Source organism: Strix aluco, chromosome W, assembly GCF_031877795.1.
Source record: "Strix aluco isolate bStrAlu1 chromosome W, bStrAlu1.hap1, whole genome shotgun sequence".
NCBI lineage: Eukaryota > Metazoa > Chordata > Aves > Strigiformes > Strigidae > Strix > Strix aluco.
Genome location: NC_133970.1, coordinates 2,838,526 through 2,862,786, shown reverse-complemented (window position 1 = coordinate 2,862,786; position 24,261 = coordinate 2,838,526). Strand labels below are relative to the sequence as shown.

General features: G+C 51.0%; 1 protein-coding gene across 3 annotated transcripts in view; it reads left to right on the top strand.

Annotated features, from left to right (window-relative positions):
• LOC141917801 (mitogen-activated protein kinase 4-like) overlaps positions 1-24,261 on the top strand; it is a 55,987-nt gene that overhangs the window by 20,053 nt on the left and 11,673 nt on the right. For all 3 annotated transcript variants that reach the window (XM_074811336.1, XM_074811333.1, XM_074811335.1), the window contains 2 exons: positions 4,697-6,108; positions 19,120-19,264. In XM_074811336.1, coding sequence (XP_074667437.1) covers positions 5,563-6,108; positions 19,120-19,264 — 691 coding nt within the window. In that variant the 5' untranslated portion in view covers positions 4,697-5,562. The remainder of the gene's footprint in view (positions 1-4,696; positions 6,109-19,119; positions 19,265-24,261) is intronic.

Below are 24,261 nucleotides of genomic sequence, written 5' to 3'. Positions count from 1 at the left end.
TAAACAAGTTAGATGTATTTTCCTGGCATGTCGTCTTGGTGTAACCGCCAATTTTTATTACTCTCTGCTCCTGACCCTTTGTTGTGCTTCAGGACCTGTTGGCTGTATTCTGCTGCAGTTTGCCCTGAAGCTCCCATTGAATTTGGTTTTTCAAGTGGATGGCAGATCTTGGCCTCATCATCTTGAAAAACCCCTGGGACTCTGCTTCGTAGTTCCATGAAAACAAGCCACGTTTTCTGTCATCTGCAGCCAAATAGCATCGCTGCTGGTTTTATGACTGCTGTTGGACTCGGCAGCTATTTTCATTAGGCCACTGAAATAATACTTTTTCATGACAATAGACTTCTTCATTTTCAATACTTTTGCATTACAATAGACTCGGAGAACCAAGAAGAGAGGGAAAAAAAAAATGGGATTGCTGATGCTGGGGCCAGCATCCCCCAACTCCCTCTTGATTAGCAGCTGTATTGCTCCAGGATCCAGCCCTTTGTTGGAAATACACATTTAAATAGTTATTCCCCCCGCTGCAATTTCCAGGCATCAGCTGCTCGGATAACTTGGGAGCAGCACCCAGGCTGCGTGCAGGCTTTATTTAATTTCTTGAATGGAATAACCGGTCAGAAGTGATGTCTGATTTGGATAATAGAGAGCACTGTAAGAAGAACTCCTGTAACCTTTCAGGGAAGGCTGCTCAGCCTGATCCTTTGGGTTTGCTGCTGTCTTGCTTGGAGGAGGCAGAGATAAGGACAAACGGAGACAGCCATCAGTCCTGTGGGAGCATGTTGCTTGCTGGTCCCTCGGCCATGGCGCGTCTCAGAATCATCTCAGTTGGAAAAGACCTTGAAGATCCTCCAGTCCAACCATGAACCTCACCCTGACCATTCTTAAGGCAGATCAAGCTCCAGGAGCCAGGTCATCCCGTCATCAGGGTTTAGCAAAGCGAGCTGTATCTTTGTGCTGATCTGTCTGAACAGTGAGAGAAAGGAGAGGTGACCCCATCCCCTTCTGTGACTGGCAGCACTCCCTTGAAAATAGTTTGAAACCTTGGCCCACATCTAAAGCTCTGACTTTTGTGCAGTTGTTGACACCTGAATATCAAATGGGGCTTTTTACTGGAAAGTTACAGAATCACAGAATCATCAAGGTTGGAAAAGCCCTTGAAGCTCCTCCAGTCCAACCATGAACCTCACACTGACCGTTCCCAACTCCACCAGATCCCTCAGCGCTGGGTCAACCCGACTCTTCAACCCCTCCAGGGATGGGGACTCCCCCCCTGCCCTGGGCAGCCCATTCCAACGCCCAACAACCCCTTCTGCAAAGAAATCCTTCCTAAGAGCCAGTCTGACCCTGCCCTGGCGCAGCTTGAGGCCATTCCCTCTTGTCCTGGTGCATGTTCCTTGGCTCAAGAGACTCATCCCCCCTCTCTGCACCCTCCTTTCAGGGAGTTGGAGAGGGCCATGAGGTCTCCCCTCAGCCTCCTCTTCTCCACACTAAACCCCCCCAGTTCCCTCAGCCGCTCCCCATCACACCTGTGCTCCAGACCCTGCACCAGCTCCGTTGCCCTTCTCTGGACACGCTCGAGTCATTCAATGGCCTTATTGGAGTGAGGGGCCCAAAACTGAACCCACTCATCGAGGGGCGGCCTCCCCAGTGCCGAGTATAGGGGCAAGACACAGGGGTCTCCTCATATTCTGAAGCACCTCTTCCCTGGTTGGTTCAGCGGGAGGGACCCAGCCACAAAAGCAAGGACAGGAGCATGGTTTGCCATCCTTTTAGGGGTGATTCTGCCCTCAACCCCTCTAAGTGCAGAAGATTCTGCGGGGTCATCACTCAGCCAGGGACTGAGATGTAACCAGGGCCACTCTGAAGCCCATGGCTTTGCTCATGAGATAAAATGGGGCTCTTCCTTCCCTTTTAGTCTCGTGTGTTGTGTTTTCCTTTTCAGTGCTTCTAGAACTGTACTAATTGTTAATAATTAAGCTGACGAGGCAAAACTTGGTTTCCTTCCATTGCATCTAGAATAAGCCAAGAAGCTCGGCGTGGGAGCTAGCGCTGCATCCCATCCAGTCCTACCTGGTCTCAGCAAACCCTGTGGAGTTTGGCTCGTAGAACCAAAAAGCTGAGAAATGTGGTGGGTTCTGGGTGATGGGGCTGAGAGATGGGTTATAGAGACGGATCTCAAACCTCACCTTATTGAAGGATGTTGGCTCAAGCCCTATTTCACAGAGTTCCCTTTGCCAGTAGGAAATTTTTGTTACTTTTCTTGCTTTTTTTTAACTTTAGACATCCAGGAGACCCCTGCAGAGACCGAGGTCTTCAGCGCAGGCTTAAGAAACTCAAGTTAATCACCACAAGTGGAAAGACCCCGGTTTTGCTGCAGCCAGATGTACCTCTTGCAGCCCCTTGCTTGCTCATCAGGTCCCAGCCTGCCCTTAAACCTTCCCATGGTCCTCAGACCCCCCAGCACCACCTTCTTGAAGTTTAAACTCCCTTTGCATGGCCACACAGCTGGGTTGCAACGCAGGAGTAACCTTCCTGCATGGGGTGCTCTTTCCTGCTGTCCTTGCAGAGCCTCAGGATTTATTTACCTTCCTTTTCACCTTCATTCCTTGTTTCTCATCCTTTTTTGTTTTTTCCTTTCTTTGACCATGGATCAAGGCATCTCTCTGGCTGTGCATTGCCCCCCTTCCTAACAGCAAGAGTAGCTTTCTCTATTCAATCCTTGCATCCAAAACCAGGCGTTAGATAATTGCTGGATTGAAGAGAGGCTGTAATTATTTTTGCTTCCAACTACAGAAGCGAGCAGTGTTTGCCAAACTACTTGGTAACTGCTGGCTGATGCTCTTCAGAGGGTATCCCTGCCCTGCCTCCACCCCTCCCTGCCGTCATATGGTCCATACGTCTTCACTTTAACCCTTAACCCTCTTCAAATAGCTTCTCTGTGCAGGCCTGGAGCATTGACTTTAGTAAGGCCTTTGAAACCGTTTACCACAACATTCTGGTGAAACTGGCTGCTTGTGGCTTGGATGGGCACACGCTTTGCTGGGTAAAAAACTGGCTGATGGCCGGGCCCAAAGAGTTGTGGTGAATGGAGTTAAATCCGGTTGGCGGCCGGTCACGAGTGGTGTCCCCCAGGGCTGGGTTTTGGGGCCACTCCTGTTTAACATCTTTATTGATGATCTAGACGAGGGGATCGAGTGCACCCTCAGTCAGTTTGCAGATGACACCAAGTTGGGTGGGAGTGTTGATCTGCTCGAGGGTAGGGAGGCTCTGCAGAGAGACCTGGCCAGGCTGGAGCGATGGGCTGAGGCCAACTGGAGGAGTTTCACTAAGGCCAAATGCCGGGTGCTGCACTTGGGCCACAACAACCCCCAGCAGCGCTACAGGCTTGGGGAGGAGTGGCTGGAGAGCTGCCAGTCAGAGAGGGACCTGGGGGGGGTGATTGCCAGCTGGCAGAACATGAGCCAGCAGTGTGCCCAGGTGGCCAAGAAGGCCAATGGCATCCTGGCTTGTATCAGCACTAGCGTGGCCAGCAGGGACAGGGAAGGGATCTTACACCTGGACTCAGCACTGGTGAGGCCGCCCCTCGATGAGTGGGTTCAGTTTTGGGCCCCTCCCTCCAAAAAGGACATTGAATGACTCGAGCGTGTCCAGAGAAGGGCAACGGAGCTGGTGCAGGGTCTGGAGCACAGGTGTGATGGGGAGCGGCTGAGGGAACTGGGGGGGTTTAGTGTGGAGAAGAGGAGGCTGAGGGGAGACCTCATGGCCCTCTACAACTCCCTGAAAGGAGGGTGCAGAGAGGGGAGATGAGTCTCTTGACCCAAGGAACAAGCGCCAGGACAAGAGGGAATGGCCTCAAGCTGCGCCAGGGCAGGGTCAGACTGGCTCTTAGGAAGGATTTCTTTGCAGAAGGGGTTGTTGGGCGTTGGAATGGGCTGCCCAGGGCAGGGGGGGAGTCCCCATCCCTGGAGGGGTTGAAGAGTCAGGTTGACCCAGTGGTGAGGGATCTGGTGAAGTTGGGAATGGTCAGTGTGAGGTTCATGGTTGGACTGGAGGATCTTCAAGGGCTTTTCCAACCTCGATGATTCTGTGATTCTGTGAGTCGGCAGCTCCCTGCGACCACGAACCAGCAGCACGAGCCAGCAGCATCCCCAGCCTGCTGCTGAGCTTTGCTGCGGAACTCCGAATTCAGGGAGTGGCCCACCCTCGCAGCCATTTTTTAAGGCTCTTCACAAAACTGGCCCGGTGGCACCACCTCATTTGCCCAAGAAATTTTGGGCTTTACAATCTGAAAAAGTCAGTGGCTCTCTGCTCTCAGCTGCTCAGCTGAGAGGATTCATCCCCTTGTGGGCCACTACCGAGCTTTCCTTGTGATGTATTTTAAACGGGCAGTCAGAGATGTAGTGCCTTGTTGAACCTTTGCCTTCTGCAAATTGCTCTGTAACATTTTCAGACGGATTAAAATTTTAAAAAGAAGAAACAACAAAGGGGAAAGGAAGGGTTACAATTTTCTGCATATTACGAATCGAAAAGGAAAAAATTAACCATCTGAAAAATGCTGGTAATGATGCATGCTTTTGGAGGGGATAATTAATGAGTCTCTGAAAGGTCACAGTTTTGCTCATGGTTAACTTTCAGGAAGCCATTACATAGGCAGTGCTGGTATTAAATGAATCCATCTCCTCTTTTCTTCCAGGAGCGGGGCTGAGACCTGCTGAGGGATAACGGGGCTGTGCAGCGCAGGGAACGCTTCTGTCGAGCCGTAAAAATCAGATGGTGCTTGACTTCGCAAGCAAAAAAAGTACAAGGGGAAGGTGTTGGAACTGCAAATGTGGCAACTTGCTGTGCTGAACGCAGCCGCTGAAGTGAGTTTTGGTTTGCAAAACATTTGCTGCCATCGAGATTTCTATCTGCTGATGGGGAAGATGGAGTCTGCCCGTATCAAAAAAGGAGTGACGAGAAGGGTGAAGCTTTGCTGACCGCTGGGGAGCCCGACCAGTGGCTGGATGCGCTTCACTGGTGGGGAAAACACTGTCAAAACTTGTGGGCAGGGAGGGTTTGGGGCAGTGGAGGGGCCATGGGGCTGCTCTGGGCTCTGCCCCACGGCGGGGCCAGCCGGCTGCCCCGGCACTGAGACACTGGGGACGTGCCCCCGCCACCAGCCCTGCGCTTCAGCATCATCTCGGGGACATCGGAGGAGGAAAACAAGAAAGTGGCTGAAAAATCTAGCAGCGCTGATCTTTTAATCTCAAGAAAAATAACCTTTCTGTTTTGTTAGAGCTCTCTGGGCTGCGTTTATCCACGCTGCTTGGAAATTCTCTTCTACCCCTTGATTTCTCACTCAGTTTGAAACATTTTACGCGTGTGTGTGCGCTCGCATCTATTTTCACTGCGTCCGTGTGTCATCTTGAAGCGATGGGCTCAGAGCAAGACCCCCCCAAGCATCTGTAAGTAATAATGAGGCGCTTGATTTCCAACCACATTTGGGATCTGGAAGCCCTTCAACTCTCTCAGCTTTTCAAGTGACGAAGGAGAAAAAACTGAAAGAGGAGGGAGCCCGCGATGGCAGAGAAGTGCGACTGTATCGCCAGCATGTACGGGTACGACCTGGGCTGTCGCTTCATTAATTTTCGCCCCTTGGGCTTTGGGGCCAACGGGCTGGTGCTGTCAGCCCTCGACAGCAAGAGCTGCCGCAAAGTAGCAGTGAAGAAGATCACCATCGGCGACGCGCGGAGCATGAAACACGCGTTCCGGGAGATCAAAATCATCCGCCGCCTGGACCACGATAACATTGTGAAAGTGTACGAGGTGTTGGGACCGAAGGGGACCAACCTGCGGGGGGATTTTTTCAAGTTTAACATGGTATACATCGTCCAGGAGTACATGGAGACAGACCTGGCGCGGCTGCTGGAGCAGGGGAAGCTCGCTGAGGAGCATGCCAAGCTCTTCATGTACCAGCTGCTGCGGGGGCTGAAATACATCCACTCGGCCAACGTCCTCCACCGTGACCTCAAGCCAGCCAATATTTTTATCAGTACAGAGGACTTAGTGCTGAAAATTGGTGACTTCGGGCTGGCCAGAATCGTGGATCAACATTACTCACACAAGGTAGGTGATGCCGAATCAACGAGGCTGGTGCTGTCTCAGCAAACCGCCAGCCGGCATGGGGAGGCATTGAATGCATGTAGGGTGAAGCGATCGGACCGTGGTGGTTCTTCTTCTTTTCTGCACTTTGGCCACAACAACCCCCAGCAGCGCTACAGGCTTGGGGAGGAGTGGCTGGAGAGCTGCCAGTCAGAGGGACCTGGGGGAGTTGATTGCCAGTTGACTGAACAGGAGCCAGCAGTGTGCCCAGGTGGCCAAGAAGGCCAATGGCATCCTGGCTTGTATCAGCACTAGCGTGGCCAGCAGGGACAGGGAAGGGATCTCACCCCTGTACTCGGCACTGGTGAGGCCGCCCCTCGATGAGTGGGTTCAGTTTTGGGCCCCTCACTCCAAAAAGGCCATTGAATGACTCGAGCGTGTCCAGAGAAGGGCAACGGAGCTGGTGCAGGGTCTGGAGCACAGGTGTGATGGGGAGCGGCTGAGGGAACTGGGGGGGTTTAGTGTGGAGAAGAGGAGGCTGAGGGGAGACCTCATGGCCCTCTGCAACTGCCTGAAAGGAGGGTGCAGAGAGGGGGGATGAGTCTCTTGAGCCAAGGAACCAGCGCCAGGACAAGAGGGAATGGCCTCAAGCTGTGCCAGGGCAGGGTCAGACTGGCTCTTAGGAAGGATTTCTTTGCAGAAGGGGTTGTTGGGCGTTGGAATGGGCTGCCCAGGGCAGGGGGGGAGTCCCCATCCCTGGAGGGGTTGAAGAGTCGGGTTGACCCAGCGCTGAGGGATCTGGTGGAGTTGGGAACGGTCAGTGTGAGGTTCATGGTTGGACTGGAGGATCTTCAAGGTCTTTTCCAACCGAGATGATTCTGAAATTCTTGGGAGAAACTGGTTCTTGAGGCTGTTTGGACAGCTGTAAGCACTGCTGGGGTGGTGGTTGCCCTCCCTGCTCCAAGCCAGGACGTGTTTCCTGAGCAAAGCCTGTGGGTTGGGCTCTGCCAGGCTCATCCCAGGGCTCTACAGCACTGCAAAGCAGCAAGCAGGGCACAGGAAGGGTTCAAGTGCCCTTCAGGTGTCTTTTGTGGCTTTATATCATATATATCAAATATATACTTACATATTTTATTCCATCCCAGCAACGGACAGTGGGGGGGCGTGTGTTTGCTCGCTTTACTTAAATGACTAAGCTCTGTATTTCTTTCTTTGCTGTTTTTATAAAACACAAGCTGCTGTTCATCCCCGCAGTGGAAGCATGTCGAAAGGGTACCTGGCTCATCCACAGCCACTCTGCTTATCTTTATCCTCACTTCTGTACCAACCTGATTTTCAAAAAACCCAACTCTGTCTGAATTATTCGTAGGGCAAGAGGGATGGGTCTTTGAGATCCAGTCATATTCTTTCATCCAAGGTCAAGATCCAAAGAACGTATAAAATCTTTTTGCTCTGTGGTACTTACATACTGTATTATTATGCAATAATAATTGTGAGTGGCTGGGTGCAGCCCCTGTGATCCCACCCGTTGGTCTGTGCACGCTTTCTTGCGGTGCTCTGGCTGGGATGGAGGAGGAGGGAAAGGAGAATGAAGCAAAATACAGAAAAACAAATACCTGCCCTTGAGTAAGGGAAATCCGTCCCCTCCTTGGGGGTTCCTTGGGGCTGACTTTGTTTTCCTCTGCTGCTGCTGTTGCCAGCTCCCCTCTGTCTGCCCAAAGAGGGCTGAAACTCCCCCAAAGTGGTACTTTCTGACAACAAATTAGTGAGCCACGGGCTGTTGGCTCGTCTGCGAAGGGCCACGTTCCCAGGCAGCTGCCAAACCCCGCAGAATGATTTAAGGTACTGAAAACAGTTCTATACTCAGGCAAAAATGCAGCTATGAAAGGAACTGCATTTTTCCTCTAAGAAATTGAATTCAGCATGGCAGTCTCGTGCAACGAAGCCCACGTGGTGGGATAGCCCTGGGTGTGTTGAGATGGGGCTGGGGAGGGTCCCAGCATCCCACGGCCACCACGGCTGGGCTGCCCCGGGCTCTCCTGCACCCTCAAGAAAGGGAGGTTGGAGCTGGGAGCAGCTCAAAGTGGGAGAGGTGGCTGTGCTGACAGTGGGCAGGCAGCGTGGGAGGGAGGGAGGGAGGCAAGGAAAATGGGTGAGAAGTCTCTGGAACACGCAGTCCCGACGCTAATGGGTTTTGAAGGGAGTTGCAGATGTTTAATGCGGGTTGCCATCCAGGCTGGAGTTTTTGAGCAGAGGAGGAGCGTGGCGGAGGCTTCATCAGCTCGCAGATCCACGTGGTCCCAGGAGAAAGCAAAGTATCGTGTGGTCTGCACCAGTAGACATGATGCAGCAGCTGGTTTCTGCTTAAAGTTACTATTTGTTATTGTAAGATAAGATATAAATCTGTTTTCTTGAGCTGGATGTTCATGTGGATGAGTTCAGTGGCCCCCATGGACCTGCCGTTGGGCCTGTGCCGAGGTTTAAATTCTCTTTGCGTTTACCAGGGGGTTTCTGCCCAGCACAGCTTTGATTTGCACAGGGAGACAGGGAAGATGAGAGGGAAAAGGATGGTGAAAAGATGATCTTGTGATCCTGAAGCTGAGCGTTGATCTGTTCTGGTTTCAAGTCTGGGGTTTGGGGAGAAAGAAAGGCTGGGGAAAAGGAAGAAGGTTACAAGGGACATCGGGGAGTGAGCGTGGGGTCCTTGTCACTGCTGCCTCCCCCTCCTGTGCTCCCTTCCTCACCAATTATTTATTACCCAACTCAGGAAGAGGCTCCCGGCTTTTTAAGTGTGTGGGTTTTGGGTTTTTTAAGCCAGGTGCATTCAGAAGCTTTTCCCAAGGAGGGTAACTCCTGGAGAAACCCCCTGCAAAGATGGTAGCGCTATGTGAATGCAGGAGGTCACTGATTTGAGGAGCATCATCTTGTCAGGGACTGCAGGATCAAGGTAGGAGTCATCTCTCCGTGTCTGCTGCAGAATTATTATTTCTAAGCAATTCTTTGTCGCCTTAATAACAGCCAGTGCAGCGGGAAAGAGCTGTCAGGAGGATGGTCAGGGCTGCGGCTTCGTGGTAGGACGTAACTTTGCAAGATGCCATTGCACGAGCATCCTCCGATCCCTCCCAGGTTTGGGAGGCTGGAGCATCAGTGCCAAAAAATGTCAGATCCCCACTGTGCAGAGAGACCTGGATACCACTCCAGAGCAGAGCCAAAAATAGCAGCGCTGTGGGGAGCAGCCCGCACTGCAAATCATGTCAGTTATTTGTAAATTCTGGCGAGGGGGAGGGCTGTGTTTGCCGAAACTGGGTGACAAACGCTGCAAAGGTACGACAGGAGGGCTTGGGTGGGGCTTGGGGTCAGTCCCACCTTTGATTTCCAGTTCTTCTCAGCTGACTCAGAAAAATCAATTCCTTTCCATATTTCTCTTTCAACCTCTCTTTCCTCAAGGGCTCATAAAGATTTATAAGCTCCTTGGTCTGTGCTCTTGCAGAAAACATCAGCAAGAGGGAGAGGACCGGAGCGTCACCGTGTCTGAAGCTGCTGAGCCTCCACCCTGCTGCCGACCGGCGTCGAGAAGAACAGGGATCTTAGTCCTAATCTTAGTCCTAATCTTAGTCCCAAATCTTAGTCTTAATGCAGAGCTGCCCAAAAGCAGATGAAATCCTGGTCACTGGCTAATTAATTGCTGTAAAGACCCAGTAGATCCAAACCTCTAAAGGCAGTGCAGAGCTACACCTCTAGCATAATGTTTCCTTGCAAGCCTTTGTGGTGAGGAAGGGTCGTCTTAATCGCTTGGATTTTTTTTTCCCTTACAATGATTTATAGCTGGAATATGCTTAGTCTGATGGCGAAAAATTGCAGGTTGTGTGTTGCTATTCATCTAAAAGGTCACAGCTCTTCTGACCCCATGTTTCTCAAATCCCAAATCATCCTGCTGAGTGTGAAAATGGCAAATAATAACTGCCGTAGATTGTGAGCAGAGTTTTAAACACAGTTTAGAAATACATATAGTACCTAAATAATAGCCCTTACTTGGCAATGTGTCTTGTTTGCACAGCTTGCAGCAGGCAACCATTTAATTAGGATAATTTGGTGGGAAAGGGGGAGCTCTCCAACTCTGGGAGATGCTCTAGACCACAGCGGGGTGCTGGCCTTCACCAGCTTTGAAGCAGAGCAGCTTCGCCTGCATTTCTCCCACCATTTGCCCGGTGTTTGCTGCTCAAATCCCTTTCTCCATGTGGTAAGAGCAGCACAGGGGCATCTGTTTGTTTGAAACTTCCCCGGAACAAATGAGATGAATTTCAAGCTGCCAAGGTCACGGCCAGATCTGGGTCTGCGCTTTCACAGGCTGCTTAGACCTGACGGCTTAAATTTTAGCCCTGTCTCAGATAAACACACTTCTAAGCTCCCTGGGTGCTCGCTTACTTGCAAACATCTCTTTAGGGGAAAGAATATCATATTTAGCAGGGGAGGACCCTCAGGAGATGATTCAGTGCATCCCCCTCTCTCTGTCACCCTGTCTCTACCCCGATGCTTTCTCCATCCAGCTGTGCAGGCTCCTTTCTCTTCCTTCTTACTACTCTTTTTATCCCCAGGAGTCACTAATCCCGCTGTTTATCCCTTTAGAACATCTCCACATTAATCCCTTTTTCCTCAGTCGCTGCTGTTTGTGGTCTGAACGCTTTGCCATGCGACTTGGTGCCCAAATGGGGAGTGTGGGAGTGTTGGAGATGAAGATATGGGGCAGCTCAGGCCTCTGTGAGCTCCTTATCTTATGCAAAACAGTCAAAGCCGAGCGTTTCTTGTTTCATAAACCACCTTTTTGCTGAATTCAAGTGTCTCGCCTTCACCATTGGAGTGCTCTGCAGTGCCCCCTCCATCTGCAGCCTTGTGTTCGTGCCTTCCCCCCACAGTCCAGCCCCTGCTTGCATTTCTTGTTATATAATTATATATTTATTTTATATATACATAATTATATATATATTGAATGACTCGAGCGTGTCCAGAGAAGGGCAATGGAGCTGGTGCAGGGTCTGGAGCACAGGTGTGATGGGGAGCGGCTGAGGGAACTGGGGGGGTTTAGTCTGGAGAAGAGGAGGCTGAGGGGAGACCTCATGGCCCTCTGCAACTCCCTGAAAGGAGGGTGCAGAGAGGGGGGATGAGTCTCTTGAGCCAAGGAACAAGCGCCAGGCCAAGAGGGAATGGCCTCAAGCTGTGCCAGGGCAGGGTCAGACTGGCTCTTAGGAAGGATTTCTTTGCAGAAGGGGTTGTTGGGCGTTGGAATGGGCTGCCCAGGGCAGGGGGGGAGTCCCCATCCCTGGAGGGGTTGAAGAGTCGGGTTGACCCAGCGCTGAGGGATCTGGTGGAGTTGAGAACGGTCAGTGTGAGGTTCATGGTTGGACTGGAGGAGCTTCGAGATCTTTTCCAACTTGGATGTTTCTGTAATTTTTCAGAGGCTGCCTGGGGGTGTTTAGCTGCCCATCTATCCATCCATCCCCACTCTTACACCCTAATAAATATCTTAGGCTCCAAATGAGAGCCTAGATGTGATCTGCCCCAAGTTTGGGGGGAAAGGGGGTGTAAAAGTGAGATGCTGTCCTCCCCTTGAGCACCCTCAGCTTGTGGTGGACAGGAGGGATGAGACAGCAGGGAGGTAGCAAAGTCAAGCATTAAAAATTGGGATAAATGCCAGTGAATGTCTAGACTTAAAGTGTTTTAGAGGGCATCTCATGTGGCGTGTCGCCCGGTGCTGGTCAGAGAGAAGCCGTTGGGTTGGGTGGTCCTGTCTGGAGAGGACAACAACATCGCCTGGTATTCGGGGGTACGGAGGCTTGCTGAATGTCTTTTTTGGGTGATTAGACAGCGAAGCAGGACCCTCCTTAGCCTGACAAGACAGTCAGATTACCTCTTCTGGGGGTCTGGGGGCTCTGCCTGGTGCCCCAAAGTGCTTGGGGGCATCTGCATGGGGCTGCCAGGAGACCCTCTCTCCCTTTGCCTATTGGCAACATTGATTACTGAATTAATTGGCAGAAATTCCATGCTGAGGAGGGTGCAGCAGCCCTTTTACAGGGAGATCTCATGGTGAATAGTTTCCAGAACATCTTCAAACCTTTGAAGTCCTCCCTTTTTGTACTTGCTGATCAGTGCAAACATAATAGCTTCCAATTCATCCAGTAAAAGAATAAAATCCCCAGGTGGGTCATCATGAGGAGGTCTTCAAAGGCGATGAGGATGTTGGATGTTGCTCCGTGCTTGCCCCGGAGGGGACCACCCTCCACGTTGAACCCTGGGGCAGCTGCCTGTGGCCCCACGCAGCCAGCACTGAGCCTCCCTGTTGTGACCCCGACTCAATTCTGCTCCTTCTCTGTCCTCTGATGAAGCACGTAATAGTCTGTGGGCTTGAAATAAATGCACTCTGTCATCCTAAAACGATGAGAACACACGTCACGTTGCTGGAGCCATGTGCAACAGCAGTTTTATTATTTTATTAAGGTCCCTGCAGACCTGGTGTCTTTCCCAGCCTCTCCTAGAACTGCCCTACCTGCCTTTTTTTTTCAAAAGAAAGCTTAAAAAACATGCTGTGAAGAGCCACCAGCCTGCTGCTGCCCCAGGATTTTTCCAGAAGCTTGGTGTTGTTGCTATTTTGAGTCCCCCCCTTGGCTCTGCAGCCACCTGCAGCAGGAACCAACCCGGCTCCTGCGGGTGCAGCAGCAGGAATCCTGCTCCTGGCTGGGGCTGGAGGCACAGATATGCAGGCTGTGGCTTCATCCTGCTGGATTTCCAGTTTGTGGGCGCCTGGTCTGCACCTCTGTGGCTTTTTGAGTGCAGAAAGATGAATTTTAGTGTGAAATACGCTCAGGAGAGGCTTTGGGTTGTGTCATCAGGGCCTGCTTGGTTTGCAGGAGGGAGGATCCTGAATTTCGGCGTCTGCCTTGAGGAAACCTGCCCTTAGTCCCTCCACCTCCCAAGGAGAAGCTCCAGGCTTGGGTGATGGTTGTTTCAGAGCACCAGTGGGTCTTGCCACATTCCCCATGTGCTGCCGTGCCGGCTCCCCTCGGCATGCTCGGGATGCAAACGGTCCAGTATGTGTGACACAGGATGCAGCATGACCTGCCCTAAATGGTTTCTCCTTCTGGTGTTCCAAGCAACACCAAAAAATGCCATGTTGTGTAAAGATTAGAAAAAGCATTCATTTTTCTTGGCTTTTCAGTTCCCTCGCTGTGCTGTTTGATACGGCTTGATGCTTATCCTACCTGTAGTGAATTCATCACTTTTATAGATTGCCTGAGCTCTTCCTGCACATGCCACAGGAGCAGAGGAGAAGCCAGAAAATGCTACTTTAAAATTAAAAAAAAAAACAGCATGGGAGGGCTTGAGAGCAAGCCTTGGACTTGAAAGTATTTCTGTTTTTAAATAACGCAGTTATATTGGTTTTTAAAGGGATTCTAGTGATTCATCAGTTCAGAAAGGGCTGTGCTGAATCCACAGAATATTGTCATGTAGATGTATGTTCCATCTTAATTCGAACTAATTAATATGCTTCTGGTCTTGGTCTTTTTATCTGGTTGAATCTATGTAAATGGTGAAATTCTTGTGCGCTTCCAGCCATCGCCTACGCAAGGCACGGGCTTTACAAGAATTTCACCACTTATGGAGGTTCAACCAGACAGAAAGTCTTGGCACCCGGGGTAAGAGCAGAGCCCGGACTTGACCCAGGTTTTGGTGGGTCCTTACTCAAGCGTTGTGTGGCTGAGCCAGTGACTGCGTGATCCCACCTCCTGAAGCTGTCGTCGTATTTCTCCAGAGCACTTGATAGTGCACACAACTGTAGTTACTTCCTCCAGGTGGTAGGACAAGAATTTATCTGATGTATTTTATAAAAAGAAAGATCTAGCCTGTGTTTTTAGCCTCTGTGGAGGCAGAGCAGATGTAGGTGTTAGGGTTGTATAAGCCGCTGAGGACTAGGGTGCCATGCTTCCCAGCTGCTCCCACCAGAGGACCTTGGGCCAGGTTGGAAAAAATCTTGATTTTCAAACCTCCCATCAGCCCTTTCCAGTATTTTCCTCTTGAGAAAGAGGAGGGATAACCCCAAGCCCAGCAGCAGAATGCCGTGCGAAGCAAAGGGGGGTTCAGTTTGGATGGTCAACGTGTTGGTGGGATGGGGAGAAGCTGTAGGTTACTCCTCTCCACGGGTCCTTCTTGGGCTTGGCGGTGGGTGACCCAATGGTCTGGGTTATTTATTCAGCAGATGAAAGCAGGGAGATGACAGTCAAATACACGGTGATGGGTAACAGAAGAGGGAAGCACAATGAGAAGCTCTGCTAATTAATTACCACCACGAACCTCACGTGTCTGGGGAGGGGTTGAAGCGACATCCAAAATATTCAGTGAGTTTTTTCAGGGAATTTTCTCCAATACGTGCCTGGGGAAGAAAAGGTTTGGCTTGTTCCAACATACAGATATTTGCAGTATATTGCTTATACATTTTTCATGGTGCACACACCCCCGAGAACTCAAATCCATCTTGCTGTCAGAGAGGAGAAACGTATGAACTCAGCGTTAAATCTGTAAGGAGAGGGGCATTCCTTTGCTGGGAAAGGGAGGAAATTCCTCCAACCATGAATTGCCCAGGATCACTATCCCCAAAGTTTATTTTCTTAGGGTTTTCCAATAAATACCAGCGTCTCCATTGTTGGGAACAATTGCAGTAGCTGAAAAGCTGCGGTCTGATCGGATAACGCCTGGGGGCTTTTGTGCTGGTTCTGATTCAGCAGCATTAGCAAAACTATAACAGCATTAACTGAAACTTCTCAGCTAATCAGTCTCCATTACAACTTCTCTTCAGAAGACCAAAATTAAAATGTTCTTTTAAAAGCAAACCCTTTATGATTAAAAACCTGACAACTTAAACCTTTGCAAATTGGAACAAAAACCAGCATTGGGGAAAGAGGAGCATTAAAAACTTTGTGATGGTGCACAAAGAAATTCCCCCGGTGCCGCGGGAGGAGAGGGGGTGGGTGGCACATCCACCGCTGTGGAGGGATGACATCGGCCCGTGTGCCTTGGGAAACTGGGAGGGTAAAGAGTCCTGTTAGCACCTCTGCTCCAGTCCTTTCCATCGTGAGCAATAAAGAGCCAAAAAAAAGGAATTAGGAGTGAAACGTAAGTAAAAATTGACCTGGTTGCATCATTTCTGATGGGAGAATTGAAGTTATATTGCAATTGAAAACAGTTTATGAAACGATAGCAGTTAGGATGGAGTTTTTGACTGAGTTTTTACACTTTTATTGCATTTTGATACCCTCCAAATGTTTCACGGCATTTAAACGCAGTTCGACTTTATCGTTTAATTTTATTTCATCTTTTCTATGTTCAATTTACCTCGTTCTACTGTTCTGCTGTGCTTCAACCTACCTCGTTCTGTCAATGCATTATATTTAATATAGAAAATACCACTTATAAATATTCCAACGTTATTCTGGTGAAATAACCATTCATGTCCAACCCTGGCGTGGCACCCGCGCATCCGGAGCTTGGCCAGTGAGCAAAGCCAGGGGTGCTGGGACATCCCTTACGATGCCAACGTTATTTACAGGCTTGAACGCATCCCCTTGATTTCAGCGGGAGCTGCTGAGCGCTTGGCACTCGTGTTAAATCTCCCGGGTGAGTTCAGGAATGGTGAGGGCTGTGATCCAAAGAAACGCTGCTGCTCGGTCTTTGTCCCAAGGGCATCTCCTTTAAAACCAGCTCAAACATCCCAACCTGCCGTCTTCACTATAAGCAAAGTAGGACGGAGGACAAGGATCTGCCCCATGCCACCCCGCTGCCAGAAGCGACGCTGGGGCCCCAGCAGCTGGGCGAGGAGGGAGGGAGACCAGTTATTAGGTGAGACTCAGGCTCAGTGCAGAAAGGGCAGGGTTTCCTAGTTCTGCAGCAGCCAGTTAATCCCCAAAACGGCTTTCCCACTTAAACCATGGCACCTTAATTTCAAGATTCTCGGCTAGGAGCCCTCGCAGGGCTGTGTCACACGCTCGGCGATGCTTTAAGACAGGTCCAGGAGACTTTCTTTCCAGGCAGTAGTGATTTTCCTCCATAAATCTGTTTTTCACAGAATCATTCAGGTTGGAAAAGACCCTTGGGATCATCGAGTCCAACCATCAGCCCGACTCTACAAAGTTCTCCCCTACACCACATCCCCCAACAGCTCATCCAAACGACCCTTAAACACATCCAGGGATGGGGACTCCACCCCCTCCCTGGGCAGCCTATTCCACTCTCTGACCACTCTTTCTGGGGAACATTTTTTCCTCATGCCCAGTCTGAACCTCCCCTGTTGCAGTTTAAAGCCGTTCCCTCTTGTTCTGTCACTAATCACCTGTGAGAAGAGACCAGCACCAACCTCTCTACAATGTCCTTTCAGGGAGCTGTAGAGAGTGATGAGGTCTCCCCTCACCTTCTCCTCCTCACACTAAACAGCCCCAGCTCCTTCAATGGCTCCTCACAGGATTTATTCTCCAGGCCCTTCCCCAGCCTCGTTGCCCTCCTCTGCACTCGCTCCAGCCCCTCGAGATCTCTCTCGTATTGAGGTGCCCAAAACTGGACACAACACTCCAGGTGTGGCCTCACCCGTGCAGAGCACAGGGGGACTATCACCTCCCTGCTTCTGCTGGTCACACTATTTCTAATACAAGCCAGGATGCCGTTGGCTTTCTTGGCCACCTGGGCACACTGCTGGCTCGTGTTCAGCTGCTTGTCAGTTAGAACCCCCAGATCCTTCTCTTCCAGACAGCTCCAGCCACACCTCCCCAAGCCTGTAGCCATGCAGGGGGTTGTTGTGGCCCAAGTGCAGGACCTGGCACTTGGCCTTGTTGAAGCTCATCCCATTGACGTTGGCCCACCGATCCAATCTATCAGTTTTTCTGCCCATTCTGTTGTTCTCCTCTTTATTACGAGATCCCACGTCTCAGTCCTGCGCGATGCTGTGTCCGTTCGTCCGCAGCCCCCAGCACGTGCCCCAAGCTGAAGCAGCATCCCGGGGAGAATTCACCCGCTTTCTGTGCGAGGCTGGATCCTGCTGAGCACATCCTCTGGGTGCTGCCCACTTGGGAGCCCCAACATGCTCCCTGGGCCACCTCGGCTCTGCTCTGGTGTCCCCGCTGGCACTTGCTGGGCTGACCCACGGGCGGCTGCTCTTGTGTGGGCTCCCCTGGGTGCTCCTACCCTTTAAAAATTAATTTTCAGCGTCAGGGCCAGGAAGTTGGATCTGTGGGAATTCAGCAGTATGTAGCCTGCTGTTACCAGTGGTTTAGGCAGCTATGGAGGTGTCTCAACCCAGACTGGAAGCCCAGAGAATCTCAATGGTTCTGTGATCCCCTCGGGTTAAATTAAGGTGAAACGACACCAAACGACCGGTTAAAATGTTTTACTTGCGGTAGAAACAATTTAAACTTGGAAAAGGATAATAAGTGATGTGGTCTCTTAAAAAATCTGTAAGAAAGAAAAGAAAGAAAAGGAAAGAAAAGAAAAGAAAAGAAAAAGAAAGGAGAGAAAGAGAGTCAAAGCAATCCGGATCACCACCCCTGGATCCAGCATTGTCTCAGGTCCAGTAATCCTGAGTGGTGGGTGCACACCCAGCAAAGTTTTCTTATCAGCTGATTTGCATACTGGACGAGGAGGGGCAGGTATTCCACTAATTCATTTCCGTGAGAGACGAGGAAAAAGGTGGAGCAGGGGTTCCAGTTGAGTCGGTAGTTGTTGCCCAGCTTTGGTTTTCCCTCCTTCCCAGACATCTTATCAGTCATCCCAGAAATGATCACATTTTATCAGTTCTTGTTACCACTTCAATGGCGAAGGCCCATTAGTCATTAACAAGTCATTAGCAAGGCCTGCAGGGTGTCTGGCTTGCACAATAGAGCCACAAAGTATTGGGTTTAGCGGCCCTTGTTCTTGAGGGGAATCAACCTAGTTTCTCTCAGTCCATGTCTCCCCCTTTGAGCTTTATCTCAGGAGTTTGACAATGCAACCCCAAGGGAGAGGGGGTGCATCCATCCATACACTCCCGCTTCTTTGGGTGACATTTCTTAGACTAATCCAAAGGTCACAGCTGGTCCTTGATGGGGATGAGTCTCTTGAGCCAAGGAACAAGCGCCAGGACAAGAGGGAATGGCCTCAAGCTGCACCAGGGCAGGGTCAGACTGGCTCTTAGGAAGGATTTCTTTGCAGAAGGGGTTGTTGGGCGTTGGAATGGGCTGCCCGGGGCAGGGGGGGAGTCCCCATCCCTGGAGGGGTTGAAGAGTCGGGTTGACCCAGCGCTGAGGGATCTGGTGGAGTTGGGAACGGTCAGGGTGAGGTTCATGGTGAGGCTGGAGGAGCTTCAAGGGCTTTTCCAACCGAGATGATTCTGTGATTCTGTTTTCTGTGTCGATGAATGTTTGAGGTGTTTCTTCCTTCAGTTCCTTACAGGAGGGACTGTAGATACAGGATTAGCTAGGGATGGAATCAGCAGAATGTTGCAAACTGGTAACGTGTGGAAATCCAAGCGCTGTACTTGAGCTGGGAAAGTCTTCCTTCACACACTGCTGGGTTGTAGCTGAGACCCAGCAAAGAACTTAAATAATGTGCTCAACTTCCAAAATGCCTCAGATGGTCACACTGGAATTTATATAACACACCTAAGTCCTCTAACAGTGACCTGTAATAACTTTTGCAGGTACCATCTGCAAATCTGTGCTGTTAAAGCCATCTGTCCTTCGCAGAAGATGCTTCAATACCACAGTGACAAACAGCAAATAAGTTTTTGGGGAGCAGCAAGTGCTTTGCCTCCTGGAGCACCGAAGCATCTCTGTTTCCAGGAGTGTAGGCCTCACCTCTTTGCTTCCTGCAAGATACAGAACCGCAACCTGCCAGTGATGCAGCACGAGCAGGTTTCTCCGCAGGATCCGATGGTGGGGCCGTGGAGGGCAGTGAGGCCTGACCTGGGAGGAACCCAGGAGCTCTTTTGCAAGGTTGCTGATGTCTCTGTCTCTGTTTTTTCAGGGTTACCTTTCCGAAGGCTTAGTAACAAAATGGTACCGGTCCCCCCGCCTCCTCCTCTCACCAAACAACTACACCAAAGCCATCGATATGTGGGCGGCCGGCTGCATCCTGGCCGAGATGCTGACGGGAAGGATGCTCTTCGCTGGTAGGTTTCTAGCTCCCATTGATTAATTTTTTTTCTCCTTCCCTCCTTCCTTGCTACCCAATTCAAATGGGTTTTAGCATGGCAGAGGGAATTCCCCTCTCCTTGCCAGTCAAGGCAACGCTTGTAGCATCTCTCCGGGGATCCTGTGGTTGGTTATTAGACACAAGAGATGTCTCCAGAGCAAACTTCACTTGCACAACCTCAGCTATTAGAGGGTCCTTTGGTTGGTGCAAACTAACCTGATACAGGAAGGCCCTTGGGGACAGAGAAAAGTCAGCGTTTTGATTTTAACTCAGCTTTCTTGTGCTTGCCTGGGAAGGACACGTGGTGGTGTGGGTGTGATGGCACCCAGTGGGAAGCCACCGACTGGGGTCGACGATGCCTCTGTGCCGAGCCTTGCCGGGCAGGGATGGTCTGCTGCCAAAAGCAGAACCCCAAACAAAGAACAGTGCTGATGAAACAACAAAACCTTTTTCTGTTTCTGGGTTTCCAACAGAAAATAAGAGCTTTTTTGTTGGGAGGAAGGATGCTAAAAAAATATCATAGGGTGGAATATAAGGACGGGAGTCAATGTGTCCTTGTCCCAAGAAGTTTGTGCCGTGGATTGAGTTGTGATTGGTGCCTTCAAGGTATTTCTTTTCTTTGAGGGAATATATTTGAATGCCACTAGCCATTTTCAGCCATTTTCAGCATTTTCCTATAAGCAGGTATTGGAGTTGTAAAGGTCCAGTGCAAGGAAGGAAGACAAAAAAAGCACTGGCAAGGTCAGCGCAGCATTTGAAGCTCAACTCTGATGTTCTTGGGCCATCAAATTTTTATTTAAACAGCAAAGCTTTATTTAATCCAGTTCCAAAAATGCTACTGTCAGAAGCAAAGCTCTCTGCCTGTTGAAACAAGTTGCCTCCCTGCCCAAGGTCTGTGGCAATCCTCCTCCTTGGTTGTCTCTCCATCACCCATTAGTGTTTTGAATGACAAGGTTTAACGTGAGCAGCTGTTTGCAGAGTTGTGTAAATAAATAATTAGACCCATTAATAATGGAGAAGGACATTTTCTTCACAAATATTTCAGTGCACCGCAGAGTTCCGCAGCTGGCGCTTGATCGCAGCTGCTCTGTCACTCCCGCTCCCGCTTGCAGCTTCCATATTTCTTTTGTGAAAGCTGAAAATGAAGCAGTCGGTGTCATTTCAAAGAGATCATTAAAGTTGCCTCCTTTTCCTTCCTTCCACTCATCCTCGGTCTCCCCTCCCCAAAATTTTCAAGTCCAGGGACTTCAGCTCTGAAAATTCTTCATCAGACCTAGCTGCTCCGGCCGCCACCTTGGGATTTATTCCAGGAGCAGGGATGTCTCCACGTGCTGCTTGTCTCTGCGGGCACTGGGCATTTTCTCATCTTGCTGGGAGATGCTGAGTGAGCTCCCGAGGCAGCTCTGCCAGACCCCTCCCCTTGCCGAGCTGTGGTTCGCACTGTGGAAGAGTCTCTGAGCTTTTTGGGTGGAAGCAAACTGGATGATGCCTTTCCAGGATCTGAACTAGCCCCAGCTAAACTAGAGCAGCAGAAGCAAACCCCAGCACAGATGGCAGGGTCCTGGTCCTGCAGGATTTGTGCCAGACCAGAGCAACTCCCAGCCTCATATTAAACTGGGTGTAGCTGGAGGCCCAGGGAAATCCTTTTGGACTCTTAAGACCCCTTCATGGTCAAGGCAAAGGCAGCTCCAGGATGTCATTACAGAATCACAGAATCACAATGTAGGTTGGAAAAGCCCTTGAAGATCCTCCAGTCCAACCATGAACCTCACACTGACCGTTCTCAACTCCACCAGATCCCTCAGCGCTGGGTCAACCCGACTCTTCAACCCCTCCAGGGATGGGGACTCCCCCCCTGCCCTGGGCAGCCCATTCCAACGCCCAACAACCCCTTCTGCAAAGAAATCCTTCCTAAGAGCCAGTCTGACCCTGCCCTGGCACAGCTTGAGGCCATTCCCTCTTGTCCTGGCGCTTGTTCCTTGGGTCAAGAGACTCCTCCCCCCTCTCTGCACCCTCCTTTCAGGCAGTTGCAGAGGGCCATGAGGTCTCCCCTCAGCCTCCTCTTCTCCACACTAAACCCCCCCAGTTCCCTCAGCCACTCCCCATCACACCTGTGCTCCAGACCCTGCACCAGCTCCGTTGCCCTTCTCTGGACACGCTCAAGTCATTCAATGTCCTTTTTGGAGTGAGGGGCCCAAAACTGAACCCACTCATCGAGGGGCGGCCTCACCAGTGCCGAGTCCAGGGGTAAGATCCCTTCCCTGTCCCTGCTGGCCACGCTATTGCTGATACAAGCCAGGATGCCGTTGGCCTTCTTGGCCACCTGGGCACACTGCTGGCTCCTGTTCAGCTGGCTGTCAATCAACCCCCCCAGGTCCCTCTCTGACTGGCAGCTCTCTAGCCACTCCTCCCCAAGCCTGTAGCGCTGCTAGGGGTTAACCTAACACTGACCTTTCTCAACTCCACCATTTGTCTGGCCTCAGTTAGCTGTCTGCCTTCAGCTGAGATTGTGCTTTAAAACATTTATTCTTCCACTACTGCTCATAAACAGCATCTGGAGGACAAGCCCAAGTGCCCGTGCTGGTGTTGCACGTGGCTCTGGGTGAGATTAGTTCCATCCAGGCCGCCCAGGTGAGATGCCCCAGAGCAGCCATTGAAGAACCTGCTTTGCAGGTTGGTTCCTGAGAGTCCACAGCAGATTAAAGATCAGGATCTGGGAGTTGGGAAGTCACAGACTGGGCTCAGCTGGGCAAGTGCTGCAAACATCCCTATTTCTCTGCTTTGCAGTCCTGTGTGGTCGCTTAATAAACCCCCAGATGCTGGCAGAATACTTAGTTAATGGGTGGGGATCAAAAGCAAAGCTCAAAATATATATTCCTTTCGGGTTGCTTTAAAAATAGCCTGTGGAGTTGTTCCAGGAAGGTTCTGGCCCTGTGCCTCATTTTCCTGGCCTCCTCCTATACCAGTAAGTAAAGAAGAACCAGGGTGGGAGCCTGGCAGTGGTGCCCGTGGTGTCCCACACCACGTACCATCTTTCCTCTGCTGGTGTCCAAAGAGAAGGAGAATAAAACCCAACCACTCAGAACAGCTAAAACTGGCAAACACTTGCGTGACAGCACGGGTTCATCTTTGCTTTTGCTTTTATTTTCCTTGGGAGAAGGGCTTTGTCCCCCGGTCAGCTGCAGCCCCTGTCACAAGACTTTCAGAGAGTCCTGGGTCACCAGCAAACACCCCGTGGGAAATAACAGCCACGTCGTTCCCAGAAAATTGCAAACCACCAGTAATTGCCTTACGCTGGATAAATTGTTGTTTGAGTACGCGTCAGCAGCACAATTGGAGTGCTTAGCATAAGTCAATATAATTAACTCAGTAGTCGTATCTGGGTTTATTTAACGCGGTTAAATTAAGGTGATCGGTTATTAGGAATAGATGTCACTCGCCGCTTTCATTCTCCTACACACGTTAATGAACCCCCAGCAGCGCTACAGGCTTGGGGAGGAGTGGCTGGAGAGCTGCCAGTCAGAGAGGGACCTGGGGGGGTTGAATGCCAGCCGGCTGAACAGGAGCCAGCAGTGTGCCCAGGTGGCCAAGAAGGCCAGTGGCATCCTGGCTTGAATCAGCACTAGTGTGGCCAGCAGGGACAGGGAAGGGATCTTACCCCTGGACTCGGCACTGGTGAGGCCGCCCCTCGATGAGTGGGTTCAGTTTTGGGCCCCTCACTCCAAAAAGGCCATTGAATGACTCGAGCGTGTCCAGAGAAGGGCAACGGAGCTGGTGCAGGGTCTGGAGCACAGGTGTGATGGGGAGCGGCTGAGGGAACTGGGGGGGTTTAGTGTGGAGAAGAGGAGGCTGAGGGGAGACCTCATGGCCCTCTACAGCTACCTGAAAGGAGGGTGCAGAGAGGGGGGATGAGTCTCTTGAGCCAAGGAACAAGCGCCAGGCCAGGAGGGAATGGCCTCAAGCTGCGCCAGGGCAGGGTCAGACTGGCTCTTAGGAAGGATTTCTTTGCAGAAGGGGTTGTTGGGCGTTGGAATGGGCTGCCCAGGGCAGGGGGGGAGTCCCCATCCCTGGAGGGGTTGAAGAGTCAGGTTGACCCAGCGCTGAGGGATCTGGTGGAGTTGGGAACGGTCAGTGTGAGGTTCATGGTTGGACTGGAGGATCTTCAAGGGCTTTTCCAACCAAGATGATTCTGTGATTCTGTGAACACCCAGCAGAGAAGGATCCCCAGCCCCCCTGCCCTGCCCACAGCCCCGGTGGCAGGAGAGGCTTTGGGTTTGGCAAAGCCTCGGGAGGGCACATGAAATTTGACTAACCCAAAGCTCACAGGAGCGTAGCACGTCTCCAACAGCTAAAATCTGCGTCATAGACCTTTAGAGAGCTCCCCACCAGAAGCAGCATGGAAAAAAGAGAGGAGCAGCCTTAACTGAAGCTCCCCACTTGGTGACTTTTCCACCTTCTGCCGCCGAAGTGTGTCCGAAAGCATCGCCAGTGGAAGCAAGAGAAAATAGAAAAAGAAAAGCTGTCTGTGGGGTTCACTGGTGGGACTGTGCCCATCACCAAGAGCTAGGAAGTGGGGCGGTGGTTTTTCCCACGGGATCAGTGCTTCCTCCCAGAGGATTTCACTGGCAGGGCTTGGGTGCTCACCCAGGACCTGGGGAAGGGTTCCCTTTTCCAAGACAGGACGCAGAGCTCCTCATTCTCTCCTCGGGTAACAACAGCACGTTGCGTTTATTCTGTCTGTTTTCCTTTTCAGGAATTAATGCCTTCAGAAGGTCCCTAGGAATTACATAAATAGAGGATAATGGTGGAGAATTGGGTTCCTGAGAGCTGTAATTCAAGGCTTCCAGCGTTGCATTAGCAGCTTCTTTGTGTGACTAAACACGGTGCTTTTCAGCTGCCAGGTACCTTCAGGGAGCAGTGGCTGGAGCTGCACTGAGAGTAGAACAGCCACGAAGCCTTTGTGACTTCCAATAC